Source organism: Acomys russatus, chromosome 11 (assembly GCF_903995435.1).
Source record: "Acomys russatus chromosome 11, mAcoRus1.1, whole genome shotgun sequence".
Classification (NCBI taxonomy): Eukaryota; Metazoa; Chordata; class Mammalia; order Rodentia; family Muridae; genus Acomys; species Acomys russatus.
This window is the reverse complement of record NC_067147.1, coordinates 20,453,558-20,474,903: the sequence shown is the minus strand read 5'-3', so window position 1 is coordinate 20,474,903 and position 21,346 is coordinate 20,453,558. Positions and strand designations below refer to the sequence as shown.

The 21,346-nt window shown below is 34.3% G+C and overlaps 1 protein-coding gene across 19 annotated transcripts in view; it reads left to right on the top strand.

Annotated features, from left to right (window-relative positions):
- The window catches only part of Rims1 (regulating synaptic membrane exocytosis 1), a 479,929-nt gene that overhangs the window by 299,776 nt on the left and 158,807 nt on the right, over positions 1 to 21,346 (top strand). For all 19 annotated transcript variants that reach the window (XM_051152982.1, XM_051152985.1, XM_051152984.1 and 16 more), the window contains 5 exons: positions 8,494 to 8,561; positions 11,517 to 11,627; positions 13,063 to 13,162; positions 16,854 to 16,977; positions 20,195 to 20,241. In XM_051152982.1, the coding sequence (XP_051008939.1) occupies positions 8,494 to 8,561; positions 11,517 to 11,627; positions 13,063 to 13,162; positions 16,854 to 16,977; positions 20,195 to 20,241 (450 nt within the window). The remainder of the gene's footprint in view (positions 1 to 8,493; positions 8,562 to 11,516; positions 11,628 to 13,062; positions 13,163 to 16,853; positions 16,978 to 20,194; positions 20,242 to 21,346) is intronic.

Sequence of the window (21,346 nt, the reverse complement as noted above, 5' to 3'; positions counted from 1 at the left end):
CTAAATTCCCTTTCATGTGCTATAAAAAGTTACAAGTCAGAAGCCGGGCGTGGTGGCGCACGCCTTTAATCCCAGCACTCGGGAGGCAGAGGCAGGTGGATCGCTGTGAGTTCGAGGCCAGCCTGGTCTACAAAGTGAGTCCAGGATGGTCAAGGCTACACAGAGAAACCCTGTCTCGAAAAACCAAAAAAAAAAAAAAAAAAAAAAAAAGTTGCAAGTCAGAGTTGCATCTTTGGCCCTCAAACAAATATTTGATCACTGAAACTAAGTCTTGAAGTTGACACCTCATTAGTGTAGTGATCAGAAATTGATGCACTTATTTGAATCATCTCAGTAACTGGATAGTCAGTTTAATTAAATATTGATGTTATAGTCCAGTGCCCAGAGTAGTGTCGTTAGTTATATGATGAAAAAGGGTGTAAGGGGGAATTCTAAAATTCCAACTTCTGTTTCTTAAACCACATTATTGGCTTACAAAAACATCATACCTATCTGTTTTATGCAACTTGCAGAATTTAAAGATACATACACCTGTGAAACTATGACCAAATTGAATGCTGTAAAACATGTCCGTCTCTTCCAACTCTCTTTCTACACTGTGTGAAGGGCATATTTAAGATGAATCCCGCAATAAGGCATAGCCCACAGGCAGCTCTGTGAGTATGCACTGCAGTGCTGTTAACGCTGCTGACTGTTGAGGAGTAGATCACGTCCCCCTCCCCGGCCTCTCAAAGTCATCACATCATTCTCAGTGTCTCGCTTTGGCTATGTTGTTTGTCAGATTGAGCAATATGTCACACATTTATCTTTCTGTGTCTGGATCCTTCACTTAATATAATGACGTCTATGTCCGCCTATTTTTTTTTTTTATGAGAAGTAATATTTATTGGAGAAATATATCTAATCTTAAATCCAGAAAAGACTTCTTCCATAGTAATATGAATATAATAAACATAGAAATGTTAAATTGACAAAAGAATGGAAGAGATAATAGGAGTTTCCCATGGAGGAAAGAAAACTAGAAAGGCCCTATGGCCTTTGACCGAAGACATTAAAAACATCTTAACACGTAAATTTTAAATTTAGAGAGTAGAAAAAAATATGCTATTATTTCTCACAATTAACTCAGTAGAAACTAATCATATTGAACTCATCTGGGTAGAACAGAACATTAGACAAGATGTATTAGAGAGAGAGAACCAATGGGGTGCTACCTCCACGGATCCCTGGAGAAATGAGCATAGCTATTCTCAGACTTTCTTACATCACCAAAGACAGATGAAGCAATAGAGAGTCTGAAGGTAAAATAAGGACATTGTGATATGATTGTATAACTTTCTAAACTGAATGTATGTATGTTGTTAGAATGTTTTCAACAATTTGAAAGTGACATTTGGGTTCTGTCCCATCTCTGTGTGGATGATGTGCATCTCTTTGAGCACTTGCTCAATCCTCAAGCAGAACAAGTGACTTAGCTGCACTGGACATTCATGAAATTGTTTTAAAAATAAGTTTGAAGGTTGCTTTTTCTGCCCTGAGATAGTCTTGTAATTTTGTTCTTCCAATTATATTGACTCTAGGTAAAATTATGCACACATATTTCCAGTACCTTCTATTCTTCTTCTGAAATACTAATCTTGTCCGCCTATCTTTACCTTGAAAAATATTAATATTTAATGTATGGTTCTACACTATTGTTTTTTTACCTCTTAGTTTGGCAGTGGACACTGGTGTCTCTATGTACTGGTTATGGTGAGGGTGGAGAAATGTGCATGAGAATTGTAGGTTTCATTTATTTCTTTAAGATCCTGATTTCAGCTATTTTGGCCATATCCCCTGAGGTGTCTCATATCTAATTGAACATTACTTTACACAGATTTCAATATTTCTCCATATTATCCATATTGACCTTTAAAAATGTAGATCTATTTTAACAGGTGAGAGTTGACATTTAATTTTTGGCTTAATTTATATTTTTTTTCTGGTGATTTGCGATGAAAACACCTTTAGGGATGAGTGTAGCTTCTGTAAAAAGTGAAATTTCTCCCCCTTCCCCTTTTTAAAACTCTTTTGGGAAAATCCCATAAATGGGGATAATGCTGCTATGACGAGAGAGTGCAACATTCTCTTTAAAACACTAAGCTCCTTGGATGGTTTGTTCAGAAGTAAGATTGCTGAGTCATAGGAGAGTCACATTCCTCTTGTGTGCTTACATTGATATACTTTAGAATTTCATACATGAGGACTTTATGGATATAATTTCTACCCCCCCCTTTTAGCTACTCTGTGTCCTCCCCCACCACTGCCACAAAATTGATGGCCGCTTCTTTTATTACTATAGTTACACACACACACACACACACACACACACACACACACATGCTGTTGAATACATTTACTGTTAATTGTAAGTATGTACATGTAGTGATGAGCACTTGGATTGGATAACTTATTAGGGGGATCGTTTCTGGAAGAGGGTATATCTCAACCTCCAAGAAGCCATTAATTCCTACCAGCTCTTCATCTAGGGATGGGACTGTGAAATTTCTTCCATATTCAATGTCAACTGGTATTCTTATGTATGTAGATCTTGTGTAAGCCGGGAAGCTGTATTGTTAGGATTTCTTGAGTTCAGCTCCTTATGTACATAGAAGATACTATGTTACAATAGACCACAAGGCTCTTATCATTTTTCTGTTCCTTATTCTATGATGGTCTCCAAGCCACAGGTGCACAAATCTTGTCATAGATATATCAGCTGGGCTGGGCACCACTTTTGACTGGTTGTGGATTCTGTGGTGGTCTTTCTTATCTGCCATAAGAATAAGCTTTATTGATGAGAGCTGCACTTTTTGTGGAAATAAGGATAGGTATGAAATATCTAATATGCATTCAGAAAAAAACTGTCCTAACAAAAGCCAGAATGACTGTAAGTAATGCAGATCTCTCAAGAAAGGATACATTCTTGTGTATGTGTGTGTATGCATATATTTATTACTTTTACTTATTTTGCTTGGCTAAATCTGTATTGGTTTTTAAAATTACTTATCATTATTAAAGAGGTCCATTCTAAACACTGATGTTTCGAGTAAGCCTTCACCCTGTGTCCGGCTGAGAGTTCAAGGGACAGAAACTTGAGTTTTTAAGTAGTGCTTGCCTTTAAATACTTGGGGCATCAAAGCTGTCATGAAGTTTGAATGAAGTTACCAGAAGGTAGTTGAAGACTGATATTTCTGTGTTCATAAGAACTTAGACTGTCTGTGATGAAAGACAGTAACAGAATCATAACAATTGCTAATTTTATAATACTATGTATATTTATAAATAGCCTTTGACATTTTATAGATTGTGTGATTGAAAGACACACTTAACAGCATGTTTTCTCATCTAATTGTGATGACTAGAAAATATGTTCTATAAAATAGTTTTCTAACAATTGACTGTTAATTTAAATGAAACTGAGACCTTTGCTGTATAGCAAAGTGTTGCCTGTTTATTGTATAGTACCATTAATATAATTTGGAAGCAGGGCACCTCCCTGCAATAGGAGAACTTCTAAAATATAAACAAACTACGTGAAATGATATTTTACAAACTTAACTCATAGCTTTAGATTTTAATTCCCATCTCTAAAATGAAATTTCTCAAACAAATGTCTTCATAAAAGATTAAAATAAGTATATTTTATTATCATATACCCTCCAATGGCCTTTATTGTGTACTAGCCATGGGACTTCATGTGGAGAATGCTTTCTTTACCTTTTTATATTAAAATTCCATTCATTAAAATCCCACTGAACTGCAATCCAGTATATATGACATGCACACATTCAGTAAATTTGATAATTTACTTCTGTCCTGTGCTATACTTAAATAGTTTAGTTTCTCCTAACTTTGGTTGGTTCAACACACATTTTTTATAGACCAGTGGTCCTCAACCTTTCTAATGCTGTGGCCCTTTAATACAGTTCTTCATGTTGCGGTGACTCCCAACCACAACATTATTTTCTTCCTACTCCATGACTATAATTTTGCTACAGCTATGAATCATAATGTAAATATCTGATAAGCAGGATATCTGTCATGTGATCCCCCCAAAGCTATTGCAACCCACATTTGAGAACCGCTGTTATAGAGGAATAATGAAACAATGTAAGGGGCTTAGGAAGTCCCTGGGAAGATGGGTATTGCTTTTGATTCTAAGTCTGTGAAGTTTATGTTCTGTATGACAGTCCTGTAATCTATTTAGGAAGAATAGTTTGTTTCTTGAGATGGCAGCAAACACACTTATAACCATGTGTTGGGAATCATGTGGGGTTACTGAGAATCTGTCTTAAAATTTGTTGTCACCATTAATTCCGATGATGTCAGAATATGCTTCACATCTGTTTTAAAGGTGTATGTGATGTTCACTTTCTCTAACATTTCACTAGCACATGCCTTTGTGGTGAATAACTTTTCCTTAATGATTGCATACTACATATATACTAAACCATAAGCAAGTGTAGCTCTCACCTAAATCATGAAATACTTGCCCTGAAATGAGGGCATTGGGTTTTTAAAAAATATTTTTAGTGTGCACGCTCAGTCAAGCATTCTATTTGGAGCATAGTTATGTTTAATGATATTAGTTTACTTTAATGGGATTCAATGTGATTTGACATTATAAATCAAAACTATTAAATTTGTAATCAAAATAATGTATATTAATGCATTATGTTATATGCTAATCTTACTGACTTAATTTTATTTCTGTTTACATAAGATTCATGTCCTACTTAAATGATATATATATATAATTTATGAATTGAAAATACAGTTCTAGCAAGAGCTGCGACTGCGCCGAGCTAGGGCCTCCGATGGAGCCTTATTTATAATAGCCAGAACATGGAAACAGCCTAAGTGTCCCTCAGTAGAAGAGTGGATAAAGAAACTGTGGTACATATACACTATGGAATACTACTCAGCTATTAAAAACAAGGAATTCCTGAAATTTGTGGATAAATGGATTGAGCTAGAAATGATCATAATGAGTGAGTTAACCCAGAAGCAGAAAGAATCAAATGGTATATACTCACTTATATCTGCATACTAGCCCAAGGGGCATGTCCCACGAAAGCCTTCACTTACCAGGAAACTGGGACAGAGGGGAGGGCATCCTATTGGGACTCTATATGAGAGACGCATGGGAGAATAGCAAAGTAGAAGGATCCAGAGGGTCCTAGAAACCTACAAGTAGAACATTATCATATGCAGATTTAGGCCCAGGCGTCCCACTCAAACTAAGGCACCAGCCAAGGACAATACAGACGGTAACTTCAAACCCCTACCCAGATCTAGGCAATGGTCAGAACATTCTCCACAGTTGAGTGGAGAGTGGGATATGACTTTCCCATGTACTCTGGTGCCTCACATTTGACCATGTCCCCTGGAGGGGGAGACCTGGTGGCACTCAGAGGAAGGACAGCGGGTTGCCAAGAAGAGACTTGATACCCTATGAGCATATACAGGGGGAGGTAATCCCCCCCAGGAACAGTCATAGGGGAGGGGAATAATGGGAAAATGGGGGGGGGGGGGCGGAGGGAAGAATGGGAGGATACAAGGGATGGGAAAACCATTGAGATGTAACAAGAATAAATTAATAAAAAAATTAAAAAAAATACATTTGTATATGCATAGTTCATGCAAACTCCTACAATGAAAGCTTTATGCTTACAGTCTAACTTGCCTATTTTTTCAAAGGTGTAGAAAGCTAGCCTGCCTTAAAATGCCCCACAAAATAAACTCAGAATTGTAAAATTACTTTGAACATAGCTATTCACGAATTTAGCTGCCAGTTGATATTATTTTCTGTTTTGAATTAATGATACAGTGGATTAGATTTTTAGAGGTATATTGAATATGAAGACCAATGTTTACAGGTATTCTACAAGCAAAATCATTGGTTTTATTATCATTTTGAAGCTCTACAATGAAGCAATTGGTATCATTAATCATCTGTTAATAGTCAAAGATATATTTTATAAAGAAGAATTGAAAAAATATTTTATGAGCAAAATTTATTGTATTCTTAATTATCAATAACAGGGAGATTATATTATAAGGACAAACTTTAGTATTTAAAAATTTAGTCTCTTACAAACTCCATTATTATGGACAGAAGAAACAGCAGATTACAATTACATGTTATTTTTTTATTTTTCACATTTTAAAGCAAAAATGGTGCAATTTAATGGCTAATCATCAAAATATTAAAATATGTTCCAGGTACAAGTAGGTTTAATATATTCAATAATAAATATATTTTGTATAATACAGTGTTGAATTTTTACATATTAATTTCCCAGTACTATTTAGTATATATCTGCAATAAAGTGGATGATCAAAGGTTGTCAAAATGTATGGCTACAAAGTCTGTAGCATTTAGTACGGTTTCCCAAAGTACTTTGTAGAAGATAGAAAACCAATGATTGAAAGACATGTTTTCAAATGAGGAGTGTCATTGAATTTTACCATAAACATCAGCCTTTTAGTTCTTTGCATTTGGGAAATACTTTTTGTCTAAAAATAGTCATTGTGTATATGTAGGAAGGAAGTCAAATAAAGATTTGAACCATCACAGGAAGAAGGGAACAGGCTGAGGAAGCCCAAGTGTGTAGATTCCTTAAAGTAGTGACCACATCAAGGCCTCTACATATCCTGACAGAGTCTCAGAAGTTCTGTGAATATGACTCTTTCCAGGATTGGTTAGAGCTCATCACGTCTTCTTAGGAGGTATATGGAACACGGGGAAGAACATTTGTGAATGGTCATGACTGTTTTTGTCAGTAAATACATCAGTACTTCAGCCTTCATGTCATGGTTTGTTTTCTGAAATGTACCGATGATTAACTACCTGAGAATAATCATGAGAAGTTCTACAAATAGTAAATATAAGACACATAAGCTCTTACACTTGAAATTCTGTACATTTCACTAACTGGAAAATGTCCTATATACATTTAGAAACCCATAAACTTTGATATTTAACCATCTGTGCATTTAAATATATGATTTTTGAGAGAGATCTGGGTTCCAGGTGAAGGAATATTTTAAAAGAATACTTCTTGCTGGTCTCACTTCTGACGTGAATACGTGCACAGAACCAACCATTTTCTCTATGAGAATGTAAATAGCATTTCAATATTTATTATAGTGCTTATAACATTTTTTTTGAAGCAAAGCTTCTATCCTCTTTATTTTTTCTCCCATAGATTATATATTTCTGAAAAATTATTTCCAGCAGTACAAAAATCACAATGTGGTTACATTCTATTTTTCTTTAAGTGAACAATTACAATTAGCATACTTAAGAAAAACATGTTCCTCAATATACTCACATGATCAAATGTTTTAGGTATTATGGATGAGAGAAAAATGTGAAAAACAAATTATTCCCAAGAACCCATATATACTTGTAACAAAGCAACTTGGCTTATAACATTTTTTCAACTCAAGGGTGTTTAAAAGAAAACTGAAGATAACACTGATGTGGGCATGTGTGGGTTTTATGACTACAGAGTTCACAAATTTTTTGACATTATTACGTATTGCATTTCTCCAGTTCCTATATCTCCCATGCCTGCCACCAATGAAAATGTTTTTGTTGCTAAGATGCAATTATAAGCCAAATGTGTTTTTCAAACAGTTAGGTTGTAGTAGCTATGTGCCTTGGGATTAGCTGGCATACATTGCCAACTTTCTGATAATTTTTGTTCTCTTTGGAGATGTGTGGAGAGACCATTTTCATTGAGTTAAAACCTGAAGGTCATTGGTAATTGACTTTTCTTAAAATGCTATTTTCTCAGGTCCTTTTTTGTCATACAAATACTGAAAACACTACTCTTTATGCTTTTTCCTCTATTTCTGTTTTTGGCACTATATTCAAACCAAATATTAAAGTGAATACTTATAAATTCATGTACACAATGCTAGTGCCTTTTAAGGTCCTTATGGCCTTGGTAATACTGTTGAATGCCATCTGCATATAGCCTTTTGCTAAGCTATTTCTTGTAGCTCATTTATTTTAAGTACTAGGTATGTGTGACATATTATCAGCTAGAGAAGGAGGATTTAGACCACCACATGGCTTTGAAAAAGGATATAGTGCAGAGGAGTTTGAAGGGAGAGCCTATATTTCAATTATTTCTCAACTCAGAGAACTAAATGGGATGTTGTATCCTGTGAGAGAGTTTTGGGAGGTAAGGCGGGGTGGAGAGTGGACCCTGTACCTTCCATTGGTTTTGTGTCGGTGTTTCTAGGATGACTGACAACACTAAAGAACAACTCTCCATTGCATGAAGTACAATTGTATCTCTCCTTCATTTATTTCTCTGATCCATACCTTAACTTTCACAAGTCAATTGTGTACCAATCTGGGATATGAAAACTCATGACTACTGAAATTATTGCTTTTTCTATTTTAACCAGTTTTCATTCCTTCCCACTGCACAGGCGACTTGGATTACTACTGGTTGGATCCTGCCACGTGGCACAGCAGGGAAACATCACCTATTAGCTCGGTAAGCTTTCTCACAGCATATATAGCTCAAGATTTATATGTGGTATTGATTATCCTCTGCTATGTAATCAATAATCATCTTTCTGGATCTATTACACATTTTATTACAGCTATTATTAATTTAATTTGAAAAAACCACATAGAAAAAAAGGAGATTTATCTCCGATATTATTTGCTTTCACCATGAAATTTAGTTTTACAATTAACCTTAGTTGTTTAGAGGTTAATATGTTTTTAGGAGCATATACAGGGGGAGGAGGTCCCCCTCAGTCACAGTCTTAGGGGAGGGAAGTAAGGGGAAAATGGGAGGGAGGGAGGAATGGGAGGATACAAGGGATGGGATAACCATTGAGATGTAATATGAATAAATTAATAAAATATATTAAAATGTTTTTAGGTCTAGATATATGTTTTAAGTTGATAATGATGAGATATGATAAGTATTTTTACATTCAGAATTTTAGACATACCAAGATGGGAAAGATGTTTTCTTCAAAGCTGCCAAATACAAATAGCCAAAACACTAAGAATGTAACATTTATATAATTCCTGATTGTTTCATGGTTCTTGCTGTAGGTAGTTTATTGTAAATATTTGTAATAATATAAAAGTATATGTAAAATATAAAAAATATCTAAAAAATACTCCTCATGAAGCCTGACAGTGTTTTATATGTTCACACTGAAAATGAATTTCATTGTCTTATTTTATTTAATAAAAATATTTTATTAAGTATTTATAATAGCAAAATATCATCATATTCTTATAGTAAATAGATTTTATTTAAATGTTAAGATTCAGATCCTGGCATCAAGGTTTGATAACAGCACTGTTTACACAATGTATCTTATTAAGGATGAACAATTAGTTTTGTTGTTTAAAAAAAAGTATAATTAATGGCTGTCCCAAAAAAGCAAGTTCAGTCCATAATAATATTTAAATAATGTGATGGTACCTAGTTTAAATCTAAGTTCATATACATTAATGTTCCTCTGCAGCTGAGTTTCCATGCTCATTTTCCCATCGCATGGAATTGGTAAGATATCTTCAGAGATACACTTATGCAAGTGAGAAGTGAGGGTACAGTCCAGGGTGGAGGACTGCATTAGCCTGCATGACAATGGTTCTGTAGATAAGGACCCCTGCTGTGGTGATTAATTAATTAGTTTAACCTCTTCTCATCTGAGTGTTCTGATAGAGCCTTCATCATGGTGAAAAGAGTTTCATCCACTCAGTGCCCTCCCCAACACTTATATGTACATACAAGTGCACACATGCCCAAATTTGCAAATAAACACACCCAGAGACATAAACACAGAGGAAAACACACATGCGGAACAACATACAAAGGCACACACAAACACACTGAGTCATATCCACTGCACTGTGTAGGTTTTAGCTGTTGGGCCACAGTGCTTATCCTAGTTTAACAGCTGAAGAAAGCCTTTTTAAATGCTGCGGGGGCGGGGAAGCTTGGAAACTTCTGTCAATTCAAGTTCAAATATTTGAAATCAAAGCAACAGAAATTCAGCCTTTGGTGAGGACAAATGAAGTTAAATAGAATCCACCTCACTTTAAAAGCTGGGCTATTTCTGTCATAGTGACAGTGTTGACAAATAGATACATGAGTCGGAGTAAGCTTCCCGATGATGTTTATATTCTAGACACATGGGCTATTATTTTGAATTTCCTCTCTACTGGAAGAACAATAGTTTCGGCTGTGACATTTTCATTCTTGCATATAGATTTGGATTCCATTCAGCCTTCCATTCTTCTCACCCAGGCTTCTCCTGTACCCTTTTCTCTCTTCATATTTCTTCACATTTAGCACATTTTATTTTTGTGTTATCTTTATCATCTTCTATATAGCACATGTATGAGAGAAAACAAAAAAAAGGTTCATGACTCAATTACACGTGAATAAAATGGAAATATCCCAGGTAATCTTTGATCTACGATAGCTCATTGTAATCATGCTTAACTTTAACCCTGTTTATCTTTGTCGGTCCACATGATGGCGCAGTAGTAAAGTCACTTGCCGCCGAGCCTGACAACCTGAGTTCAGTTCCCAGAACCCACACTGACAAATGAGAGAACCAACCTCTATAAGTTGCCTTCTGACCTCCACATGTATATCATGGCGCGTGTGCTTCTTCACTTTAACTGATTAAAAGCCAAATGTTATTGCTGAAATACATTTCATACACCTATTCTACTTAATCCATCCCTTGGCAACACAGTACATTGTTGGGTGGCTGCTTGTCTCCAAATTGCACAAATGCCTGGGACCTGGGACTTGTTGTCACTGCCCGGCATCATGACAGAGCTGTATGTAATAGACATATGGCAACCTGGTTAAAGATTCACTGTGTTATGTACTGAATGGCAGTAACTTTACAGCAGGTCACCAAGAAGAGACTTGATACCCTATGAGCATATACAGGGGGAGGAAGTCCCCCTCAGGAACAGTCATAGGGGAGGGGAGTAAGGGAAAAATGGGAGGGAGGGAAGAATGGGAGGATCCAAGGGATGGGATAACCACTGAGATGTAACAAGAATAAATTAATAAAAAATTAAAAAAAATAACTATAAAGTATATTTAGATTGTAAGGTGAAGCCAGTGTAATTCAAGAGCTAACTGACTATGCAGCCCAGAATGCTATCAGCATTAACAGCTGAAATGCAGTTTTCTAGTAGAGATATTATTGAAATTACAGTTAGTTCCATTTCAGAGCTATTTTCAAGACTTCCTTAGTTGGTAACTACTTTTAGAATCTTTGCAAATGAAATGTAGCTCTCACTGAAAAGCTCTAAAAGCCTACTCTAGAACGTCTCTAAATAAAGACTTCCCAATCTAGTGTCTTAACGCCCGCCCCCCAATTGCATTATGCTACACCATCTGATTCGGTTAGCTGTAGAAAAGAAAATAAGCTATTCACTTTATATGTTTCAATAGCATCCTGTGACGTGGCAGCCGTCTAAAGAGGGAGACCGATTAATCGGCCGTGTTATCCTTAACAAAAGAACAAGCATGCCCAAAGAGTCGGGTGCATTATTGGGTCTGAAGGTAAGTGGGCTGGCTCACAGCGCCTCTTCCAGGGTAAGGTACAGCACAGACTGCGCTCACAAAGTTCGCAACAATTGGTTGGAAATATTTTCCTGTCTTTCCCAAAGTAAAGTCTCCCCAGTGAATACAGCTTTACTTAAATGTTGAGCAGAAACAAAAAGTATCAGTGAGGGAAATGCTTTCTAATGACAGAAATCCAGTAACGTTAAAAAGTGTAAAATGTTACTTTTAAACATGTTTATTATTTTCTGGTCAATATGAGAATATGCTAGATTCACAAATATAATCCTGCTTTATAGAATGGTGCAAATTGGCACACACATAAACAAGTGTATATACATCATAACTTGCATTATGTGTATGCAGACATTGTGTTAAATCACACTATAATGCTGGAAGTTTCCTAAATAAATATTCAAAGATTTTGCTGTAAATATTGCTGCTGTCACGTGGGAACTCTTGAGATGTATTGACCATTAATTTTGGGAATAGGTTAACTTATCTGTCGAATCCTTGCCTGACATTCATGAAAGCTCTGAGTTTGAACCAAACCACAGCCTAACTAAAATTAATTCAGGTATTATTTATATTTTGTTGATGATAATTATTAATTTTTCCTGCTATTAAATACTTTTGGTATCCTGTATTAATAGCTATGTTCCTAAGAACTGAGGACCAGTCTCACCATTCGGTATTTTTCCACCTGCCTCCTTTCTCCTTCGCCCATCTTTAATTGTGTATTTTTCAGACCATTGCATCAATTAAATTTGAGCCTAGAGGTTTATTTCTAATATATTGAATTTCAGTGCAATGGAGAGTTTCACATGTTTAGCAATTTAATTCAGGTTTGAGATTCAAGAGTACGGAGCCAAATGGCGTCATCTAGATGTTTTGTGTGGGCATGCTGAAGCGATGATACTTTGTACAGTGGCGGATCACTGCACTCCTTTGCTTTGATGGAATCTCTAGTCTGTATGAACTCAAGTCTACCATGTACCACCACAGTTATGGAAAAAGGACCAATATTTGATAGGGACAGTAGGGGTATATCTTTATGCTGATAAGCTGACTCCCATATGGAAAAACAATGACTTCAGTGCAAACAGTGCCCACACTTGATGACTGACTATGAACAGGGAGTTGCTCTTCTTTCCTCTAAATGTGCGTTTTCACAGAGCCCTTTGATTGTTAGTGCATTGTACAAAGTCAGAACACAACCTTCCTTACATTGTAAACCCAATACAGTGATGTTTCTAAATAATGCTTTACTACTATTTACTTCTACTACAACAACAACAACAACAACAACAAAAATGCAATTTGTGAATGTTCCCTCACTGAATTGTAACACATTAGAAGACAATGTACAATCAGTTCTGATAACTAATGTGTTTCTGAATGAGTGTTAGGAACTCATGGATTTGTAACTGTCCAGGTGGTTGGAGGAAAAATGACGGACTTAGGACGCCTCGGTGCTTTCATCACCAAAGTAAAGAAGGGCAGCCTAGCGGATGTAGTTGGACACCTAAGAGCAGGTACATTTTCTTTTTTTTCGTCTAGAAGTATGGTTTTGTCTCTGTATAAATTGGTAGGCTTCAATCTGTGTTCGGTAATTTATATATGTGAGTTGAGACCAAGTCATTATAATGCATAGGCATATCTCTTTTCCTGATAATACGCATGCTTAGCAATTTGATAGTAGGTATCTGTGTATAAGTAGCAATTAAAAGAAGGTAAGATTAGGAAACTCTTTATTTATATAAAAGCATAGATGAAAAACAATGAAAGAATCTTTATTTTCTAGATAACTTCATAGTGCTACATCAAGCATTTAAACCCAAAGCGGACGAGCATTTGTAAAAATTTCATTCCATATCGCAGTCTTTCATAATGTGCCAAAACACCCACTTATTTAGGAATAGTAAATTGTGTTTGGCATTAACATAATCATAATAATGATTCCTACATAGAATATGTGTTGAAATATATGTTAATTTAAATGTGACATATCATGCCACTTCTATAGTAATTGGATGTTTTTGTTTGTTTGCTTTATTTCTCCTCTTCCTCCTCCTCTCTCTCTATAGCCTTAAATACCTAGTAAAAACAAAAACAAACAAACAAACAAAAAAAACCCACACTGGATGTACTTTATTTTCAGTAGCAACACAGTTTTAGTTTTATTATTTTGTTTTGACAAGTTGTTTACTTTTAATGTTAGTTGATATCATGGTAACAATTTTAGTTGATTTCACTGTAGATAACAGGAACCTGTGCCAATATAGGTCATCTTTAGCACAAGAATAAATCTGAAAAAAAAAAAAAAAGTAGAGGAATCCTATGGTAGCTAAAGCTAGCAAACTGTAGCCACTGAAAGAAGCATTTGTGGATGAAAACTGTCTACCAGCCATTGAAAGTGTTTGCCTTTTCTTAGATGACTCCTGAAGAAGTGAAAGGGCTGGTTGTTCTCTGTGCTGTAACCTGTTGTTTCTACTTCTTTAACACTCTCTTGATGAGCTGAGCACCTGACAAATTAAATTCTAAAATGATAAAAAGCATAACTGAATAATTGCAAAGCATATGAGTATACTTTTTTTTAAGCAGTTGAATTGGACCAAAAAACAAAAGTGCTTTTGTTTTTAATTTTTGTAGCCACAATGATAGGGACTCTTAGATATATATTATAATGTACAAACTTAATTCACTTCTATCTTCATATAAGCCTTAGCTTATAAAAAAACATCACCTGTGGTGTTATTTCTTGACCTTTGCTGGGAATTTGGAGCCTTACTTCCATCTTCCATAGATCCGTACAGTCAGACTCTCCTTCAAGTCAATGTTGTTCACAGATGCTGGGTTTAAGCATCTGAAACACAAAGTCTACAGCAGCAGCATCACCCTTGGTATCCCTCTGTCTCTGGCTTATCCTTTTATTCAAAGCTTTGTGGCTTTGCCCACTGTGCGCCTACAGAGCCCCCTGGCTGTGTCAGTCTGCCTGTATCCTGGCGAGCTTCTGTTCCACTCCCACAAGACTTCATCAGCACCAGCTGTCAGCCTGTCCTAACCACAGAGATCTTTTTCATCCTTCAGTGCTCATCTTTCAAGTGTTTCTTGATATCTCACCTAGAGCTGTGACGAATTGCTTCGGCTCTGTTACCACCTGGCTCTACTTCTGTTCCTCACTGGATGCTTGTGGTTGCAGGAAGCATATTATTTAGTAATTTTTGTATCGATTTCTCTATTGCATTTTCACCGTGAAAAATTAAGACAAAATGTTTTTAGCTTTTCCTCCATCACTGACTAGATGACTACCTGAGATGGTTATCCATGGACAAGCAAATGGCGTGAATGATGTTAAATGCTTCCTGCACTCAGTTTTATTGCACTATAAAGAAATTAAACCATGTGTTAATTTATCTTGATGTTAAAAGTTATGTGTCCATGTTACTGTCAATGAGGAAGAGTACGTTACAGTGCACTGCATTTGCAAAATAACATTATTCCCACTATTGAGTACTAAAGTCAATTTATTTATATTCATCATTTTGAAAAAATGGATAGAATAAAATAATAGGAATTATCATGGTAAGTACTATATTGTAAAATATTTCCCAGCGTATGTGAGTATGTGCGCATCCATATATGTTAAGTATATAGGTCTAATGAAATGTATCTAATTATGTGTAAGTCATTAGAAAGAAAGAGAGAGAAAGGAATAAAAAAAGAAAGAAAGATGAATGTCTAATGGATTGTGATGTTAAAATTTGCTTCTTTGGTAATAAAAAAACCTTTGATTATTGCTAACATATATATATATATATATATATATATATATATATATATATATATATATGTAACTGGTTTTTTTTCTTCTTATCAATGATGTATAGTTGAATATCTTTCTAGGTAACTTCTTAGGTCACACCATTAAAACTTAATTATCGGTAATAACTATATTACTTTTTTAACTTAGCCTAAGCAGTACTGAAGATTTTTACTTTTAAGGAAAGAAAGTCTGAGGAAATAAGAATTACTATAAGAATTTTTCCTGTTTTCTATAAAATGATTTAAAATCTAAAAATTTCATATTTGTATCTACCTTAATATGTACAGTGATAATTGTTAAACACGGAATATAGTTAGGTCCTTAATTAATTTAATTAATTTAGAACCTAAAATGATTAAAAAAAAAACCATCAGAATTAGCATAAACATACAAAAGTAAGTCACCTCAAAGTTTCATTAATGCAGGGACAGCTCACTTGAGTCTACCACTGTGAGCTAGAGGGATATGGGAGAGGACTATTTAGGGTCTAAAATGTTTATGAGAATAAATCTTTGCCTCCAAACCATCTACTTTAAAGCTGAAGTTAAAATAACAACCATCGGTAGCTCTTGCTTTTTTCCTCTGAGATATCATATTTCTGTCCTTCATTGATCTTGGACTGTTTCACAAAGAAATCAATATTATGTTAATTCTCTATTGTCTTAAATATTTCCTATTCTTACTGTAATATTCACTCCGTGCTCTGTATAGAATGTATGCGTTTTAAACATCTGGAAGGGGATTAACTGTCATGCAATGGTTTTTACATCTGCTTGCTTTGTAACTGTCATGGCTACCTATGTTACCTTATCTATGGATATGAATTCAAATCCTTTCATGCATTTTATTCTGTTGTGCATCAGGTGAAGACAAAGGATCCTGACTTAGAGATGGAAAACTCATGCCCGACAATGTTTATTGCTGTTTTTTTTTTTTTTTTTTTTTTAACCGAAACTAATGTGGAACTTTTGGTCATTCGTTAAGGGCCCTCCACATGCAGAGCCACCTCCATTTATTCTATTATATTACTTCTGATCATGCTGCTAACCATTGGTTTTAATGTTTCCAAACAGGCTGTGCTAATTTCCATCCCATAGCATGAGACTATTTTTGTATTATTTCTTGTATATATCTAAAAAGATAAAGGCAGTTTTGTATTGGACTATTTTTAGTGACCAGTATTATATGGGGAGGAAAACCAAAGAAAAAAGTAAAGGTGGTTAGAAGAACCACTTAGCTGACATTATATGACAAGTCACTTTGATTCTGAGAGCAAAGCCTCGAATATTAAATTATTGGTATGTGGTTTGCATTTCTTTGTTTAAAAAAAAAAAGAGAAAAGATAAGAAAAGTAAACAGAATATATAAGGTAAAAAAATACCCTTCTTTTTAAATTCAAGGGGATGAAGTTCTAGAGTGGAACGGTAAACCCCTGCCGGGAGCAACAAACGAAGAAGTTTACAACATTATTTTAGAATCAAAATCAGAACCTCAAGTTGAAATTATTGTTTCAAGGCCTATTGGGTAAGGCTAAAAAAACTTACTTCTTAAGTTTAGTAAATTACATGTGTTAGCAAGGTTTTACAAGGAAATATTACATTCATACATTACATGTTAATATGGACAGATTTTTAAATCTATTTTGGGCATATATAATAGATGATAAATTCTTAACCTTTAAAATTAGAATAATGATTTTCCCCTATATGCTAGAAGATCCACAATTGAACAACATAAATACATTGATTGATATATATGTATATATGTATATATATATATATATATTCACAAATGAAATATAACAAAGTATTGTATTTCAGTGATTACTGATTTTTTTTTTGTAATTTTTTTTATGTAATCAGTGCTATTTCCTTTAAGGGAATAACTGAACTGGCAATTCATTTGTGACATTTGAATATGTTTATACATCTTTAATAACTTCTTATTTTATAAAAGAGAAAAATATTTCCCATATACTTTTGGGTTCAACTTTTATTTAAAACCAACCAGGGAATATTGAACATTTGGATGCTTGAATCTCTATAGTGTATGGTATTTGTAAAACCTTAATTTTAAAACGTGATTCAGTACTCTACAAACAGTAGAGTATTTTTCTATATCTTTCTGCAGGTCCCCATAATGTTATTTTTTTTTTTTGCAACAAACTCATAAGGTTCAGACTGAAGATTCACTTATCATTCTATAAATTTTAGTAAACATTTTGAACTATGTCATTACACTGAGCCAACTATTTGAATTTATTCTTTGCAAATAACTGTTTATATCTATTTACAAAGACATTTCAGAGCTCTGATTTTAGACATTTATGTTGAAAACCTGGTAACTTTACTTTTTATTGTTTCCATGCGAAACATACAAGAAAATATAATCATTCTAATATTGATGGGCTGAACATGTTTGACTATATTTCACAGAACATTAATATATAAAACTTTAAAATACAGTCAAGTTCTTTTAGCCAATTTTAAATGGTTAGAAAGAATAAACAGTGAAGACATTTTAAAAATGTATTACATATTTCCATGTAGGCTTTTCAAGTAACACCATAATTTATGCTAGTTTTACTTGCAATTTGTTCTAGTGCTAAGGTACATATGAGATTGAAAGAGAGGTAAGTAAATTGGGAAAGAAATCAAAAGTATAAAAACAAAATTTATACTTTAGCCCTGCACACATAGCCAGATTTTTGGAGATATATAGTTCTTTTAGAATACTCCAGTAAGATAATGATTTAGCATGACTTAAGAGAACAGACAATTAAAGTGGACTGGAATAACAATTATACTATGACCATTTTTGTACAATATAACTTTCAAATAATGATCTGGATACCCAGATGCTGACCTATCATGGAATGTGGAATTCAGAGGGGTAGGGCTTTAAAGATTATGTCTGAATAAACATCAAAGCTGTCGTGTACTGTATTAGAATAATTCTAGTTATATTTTCTTTAATAAGTTTTAATGTTACTTTTTAATTTGTTGACATAATGATTACAAGAGTCATTGTAGATTTAACCATTGGTTAATACAGATTAAATGCCTAAGCTTTTTTCAGATGTTGTGAGAAGCCTGAATACCATATCCTTTACTTTCATGCTTCTAATCATCATTAAAACGCTCGAGCACAGGATTTGGGAGTAGAAATAATTAAGAAGGCTGTACTAACAAATGAATCCATATTCATGGAAACCCTACAGAAAAAAAATTAATGTTAAATTGGCCCAGAATGACTAGAATCTTAAAAACAGCTTCCACCTGTCCCCTCTCTCACGAGTATATAAAATGTTTCAGAGTTCTAGATTCTGAGACTTTAACTGAACATATAAGATATTACTGTGCAGGATTTTCAAAAGCTTTTTTCTAAAGTGTCATTATCCCAATTAAAAAAAAATGTTTCATTTCCATTTGTTCAGGTGAATGGAGAGGAAATTATCATTGTGAAAATAGTTGTATTTCAGGAACTGTAATCTTAATTGTAAGTTATCTCAATTATAAGTTTATGAAAATTACATAAATTCGTAATTACATTAAAATATATAATATAATATATTTTATAAAATATTCAGCCTGAGGTCTTTTCATCTGTAGAAAAATATAAATAAAGTAAAATTTAAAATGAAATATAGTTAATTGTAAAATTAGCTTGCATGAAATGTGATGATGAGGCATCAAGAACAAAAAGAGAAAACAAGAGAGTAAAAATAACCCAAGTGAATTTAGGTTGTAAGGTAAGTGATTAAAATAATTAACTGATATGCTGATAATTCTCTTGACAGTAACTCCAGTCTGCTTTAATATGTCATGTTAATACTTAATATTAATATTGTTAATCTCCTTAAATTGCTACTAAAATATTTTTGGAAAAGAAGAGGCAATGTAATCTTATAGAGTATGCTTCTCAATCCAAGATGGCCCAGGATTCTTACTGGATATGAAGGTTTCAGTGGATAACAGATTACGCTGAAGTGACCTTAAATATTTTTTTTCAGAGTAATTTGTGAGTGTGGCAGGAATGGGTGTTCTCACACCTCACTTTAATCATGCAGTATGATAGCCATGCATCCAGCAAACCTTACTATAGAGATATATATCTCTATAAAGGGCATATATTTGCATATATATTATATGTGGCATGTATAAATTACATGCACATACATGAAGTACTTTGGCTTTTTTGTTGCAAGCTTGAACCATTGTTAATTTTCAAAGCAATTCATCCTTTTAATTTTCTTAGCTTTGCCCATGATATCCATCATTTCATTTTATTATGAAGAGACATTTCCATCTGTCTCACACAGTAAACTCTTTCAGATGTGTTTGTAAAGCATATTACTGATTTGTAAAAATTTTGTCATTTCAGTTTTCTAGAATTGAAATAAAATATTACCTTTAACATTTTTTTTAATTTCCAAAACTGCTGTTTTGGTAGTAAAAAATATTGTGGTGATTTTATCCACAATATTAGTCTGATTGTTGTCATTTTAAAGTGTTTTGCTATTAAATATATAAAATCTTCTTTTTTATTGCAGTTTTCTTTCATGTGGTGTTTGGCATTCATGCACATTAGTAGTTACCTAATAGTAACTCTCCTTCATTTCTGCATCCTTAAAGACCCAAAAGACCCATTTTACTTTATATCACTGAAATAAAATGGGCTGTGGTAGCCTCGGGTAGGATAATTTGTCTAATGGGATTTTCACTATACCCGTTTCTTTTAGTGACATACCCCGGATCCCTGAGAGTTCCCACCCTCCCTTGGAGTCCAGTGAGTATAGCATTTCCTTGTTATTAAAAATATTAACATAAATTAGAAAAGAAGATTGATCATTTTCCTAAGTCATTTGATGCAAATGAATTAATATTACTGTCTGGCTATCTTCACTAGCGCCAAATTTTGCAGCCATAATAAGTCAAATGTTATTCTTGGCCAATAATTTTCTTCTTTTGCCCATTTTTGTGGCCACCCAAAAATCTTTGTTTCAATATCCTTCTTTATTATACAGTCAAAATTTTCTCAAAGCTCAGTTGTTATATTGGGACAGGTGTTTAGAGGGAAACTGAGGAGGCTGTTCTGTTCTTATTGCTTTCTGAGGATGGGGCAGGTTTCAAACATAGATCATGCAGCCAGGCCTTGTGATTCCTTGTCAGGGGACAAATAAGGTAGTGGGGGCAGGATGTATGGAGCCAATACTCCCTTTGACGTTAACTGGCTTCCCTGTAAGAAATCTTGGCACTGGAATGTCTGACCATGTCTAGTAAGAGTGCCTTTCAATATCTGAGAAGAGGCCTGATCCTGACATTGTATTTTTACTAGTAGTAAGTTTGGTCCCTGTACACAAAAAAATATACTGTGGGCTGGGTGTCATGACATGAGTTTATAATCCAGAATCTTGGAAAGTAGTGGCAAGAAATTGCAGGTTCAAGATTAGCCTGTGCTAGTTGGTGAGAACCTTTCTCAAGAAAACAGCAACAAGAACAAAATAAATATAGGTATACTTGACAATCCAATTTGATTGACAATCAGCATAGTCTAGACACATCAATAAACAATTGTCATACCACCACGTAATAGTGTCCCTTATGATATTAGAAATCCAATGGTGTGGTAAGGTTGTGTGACACAGCTGGCAGTGTATAGGAGTTAAGGAAGTTTCTACATAGTAAGTGAAGCTGCTCAGGATGAGATAAGATCAGATCCTATATCATGATACGTGTACATAACGAAATTCTTTTGGTACCTTGGAACAGATTGTATATAACAATACTTGTAGATAATTAATTTTTATTGATAATCTGGAAGTGATTGGCATTCAACTAACACTGGGGTTTGGTTCTTTAGGTATCATCATAGAATTCATCTTATATGACTA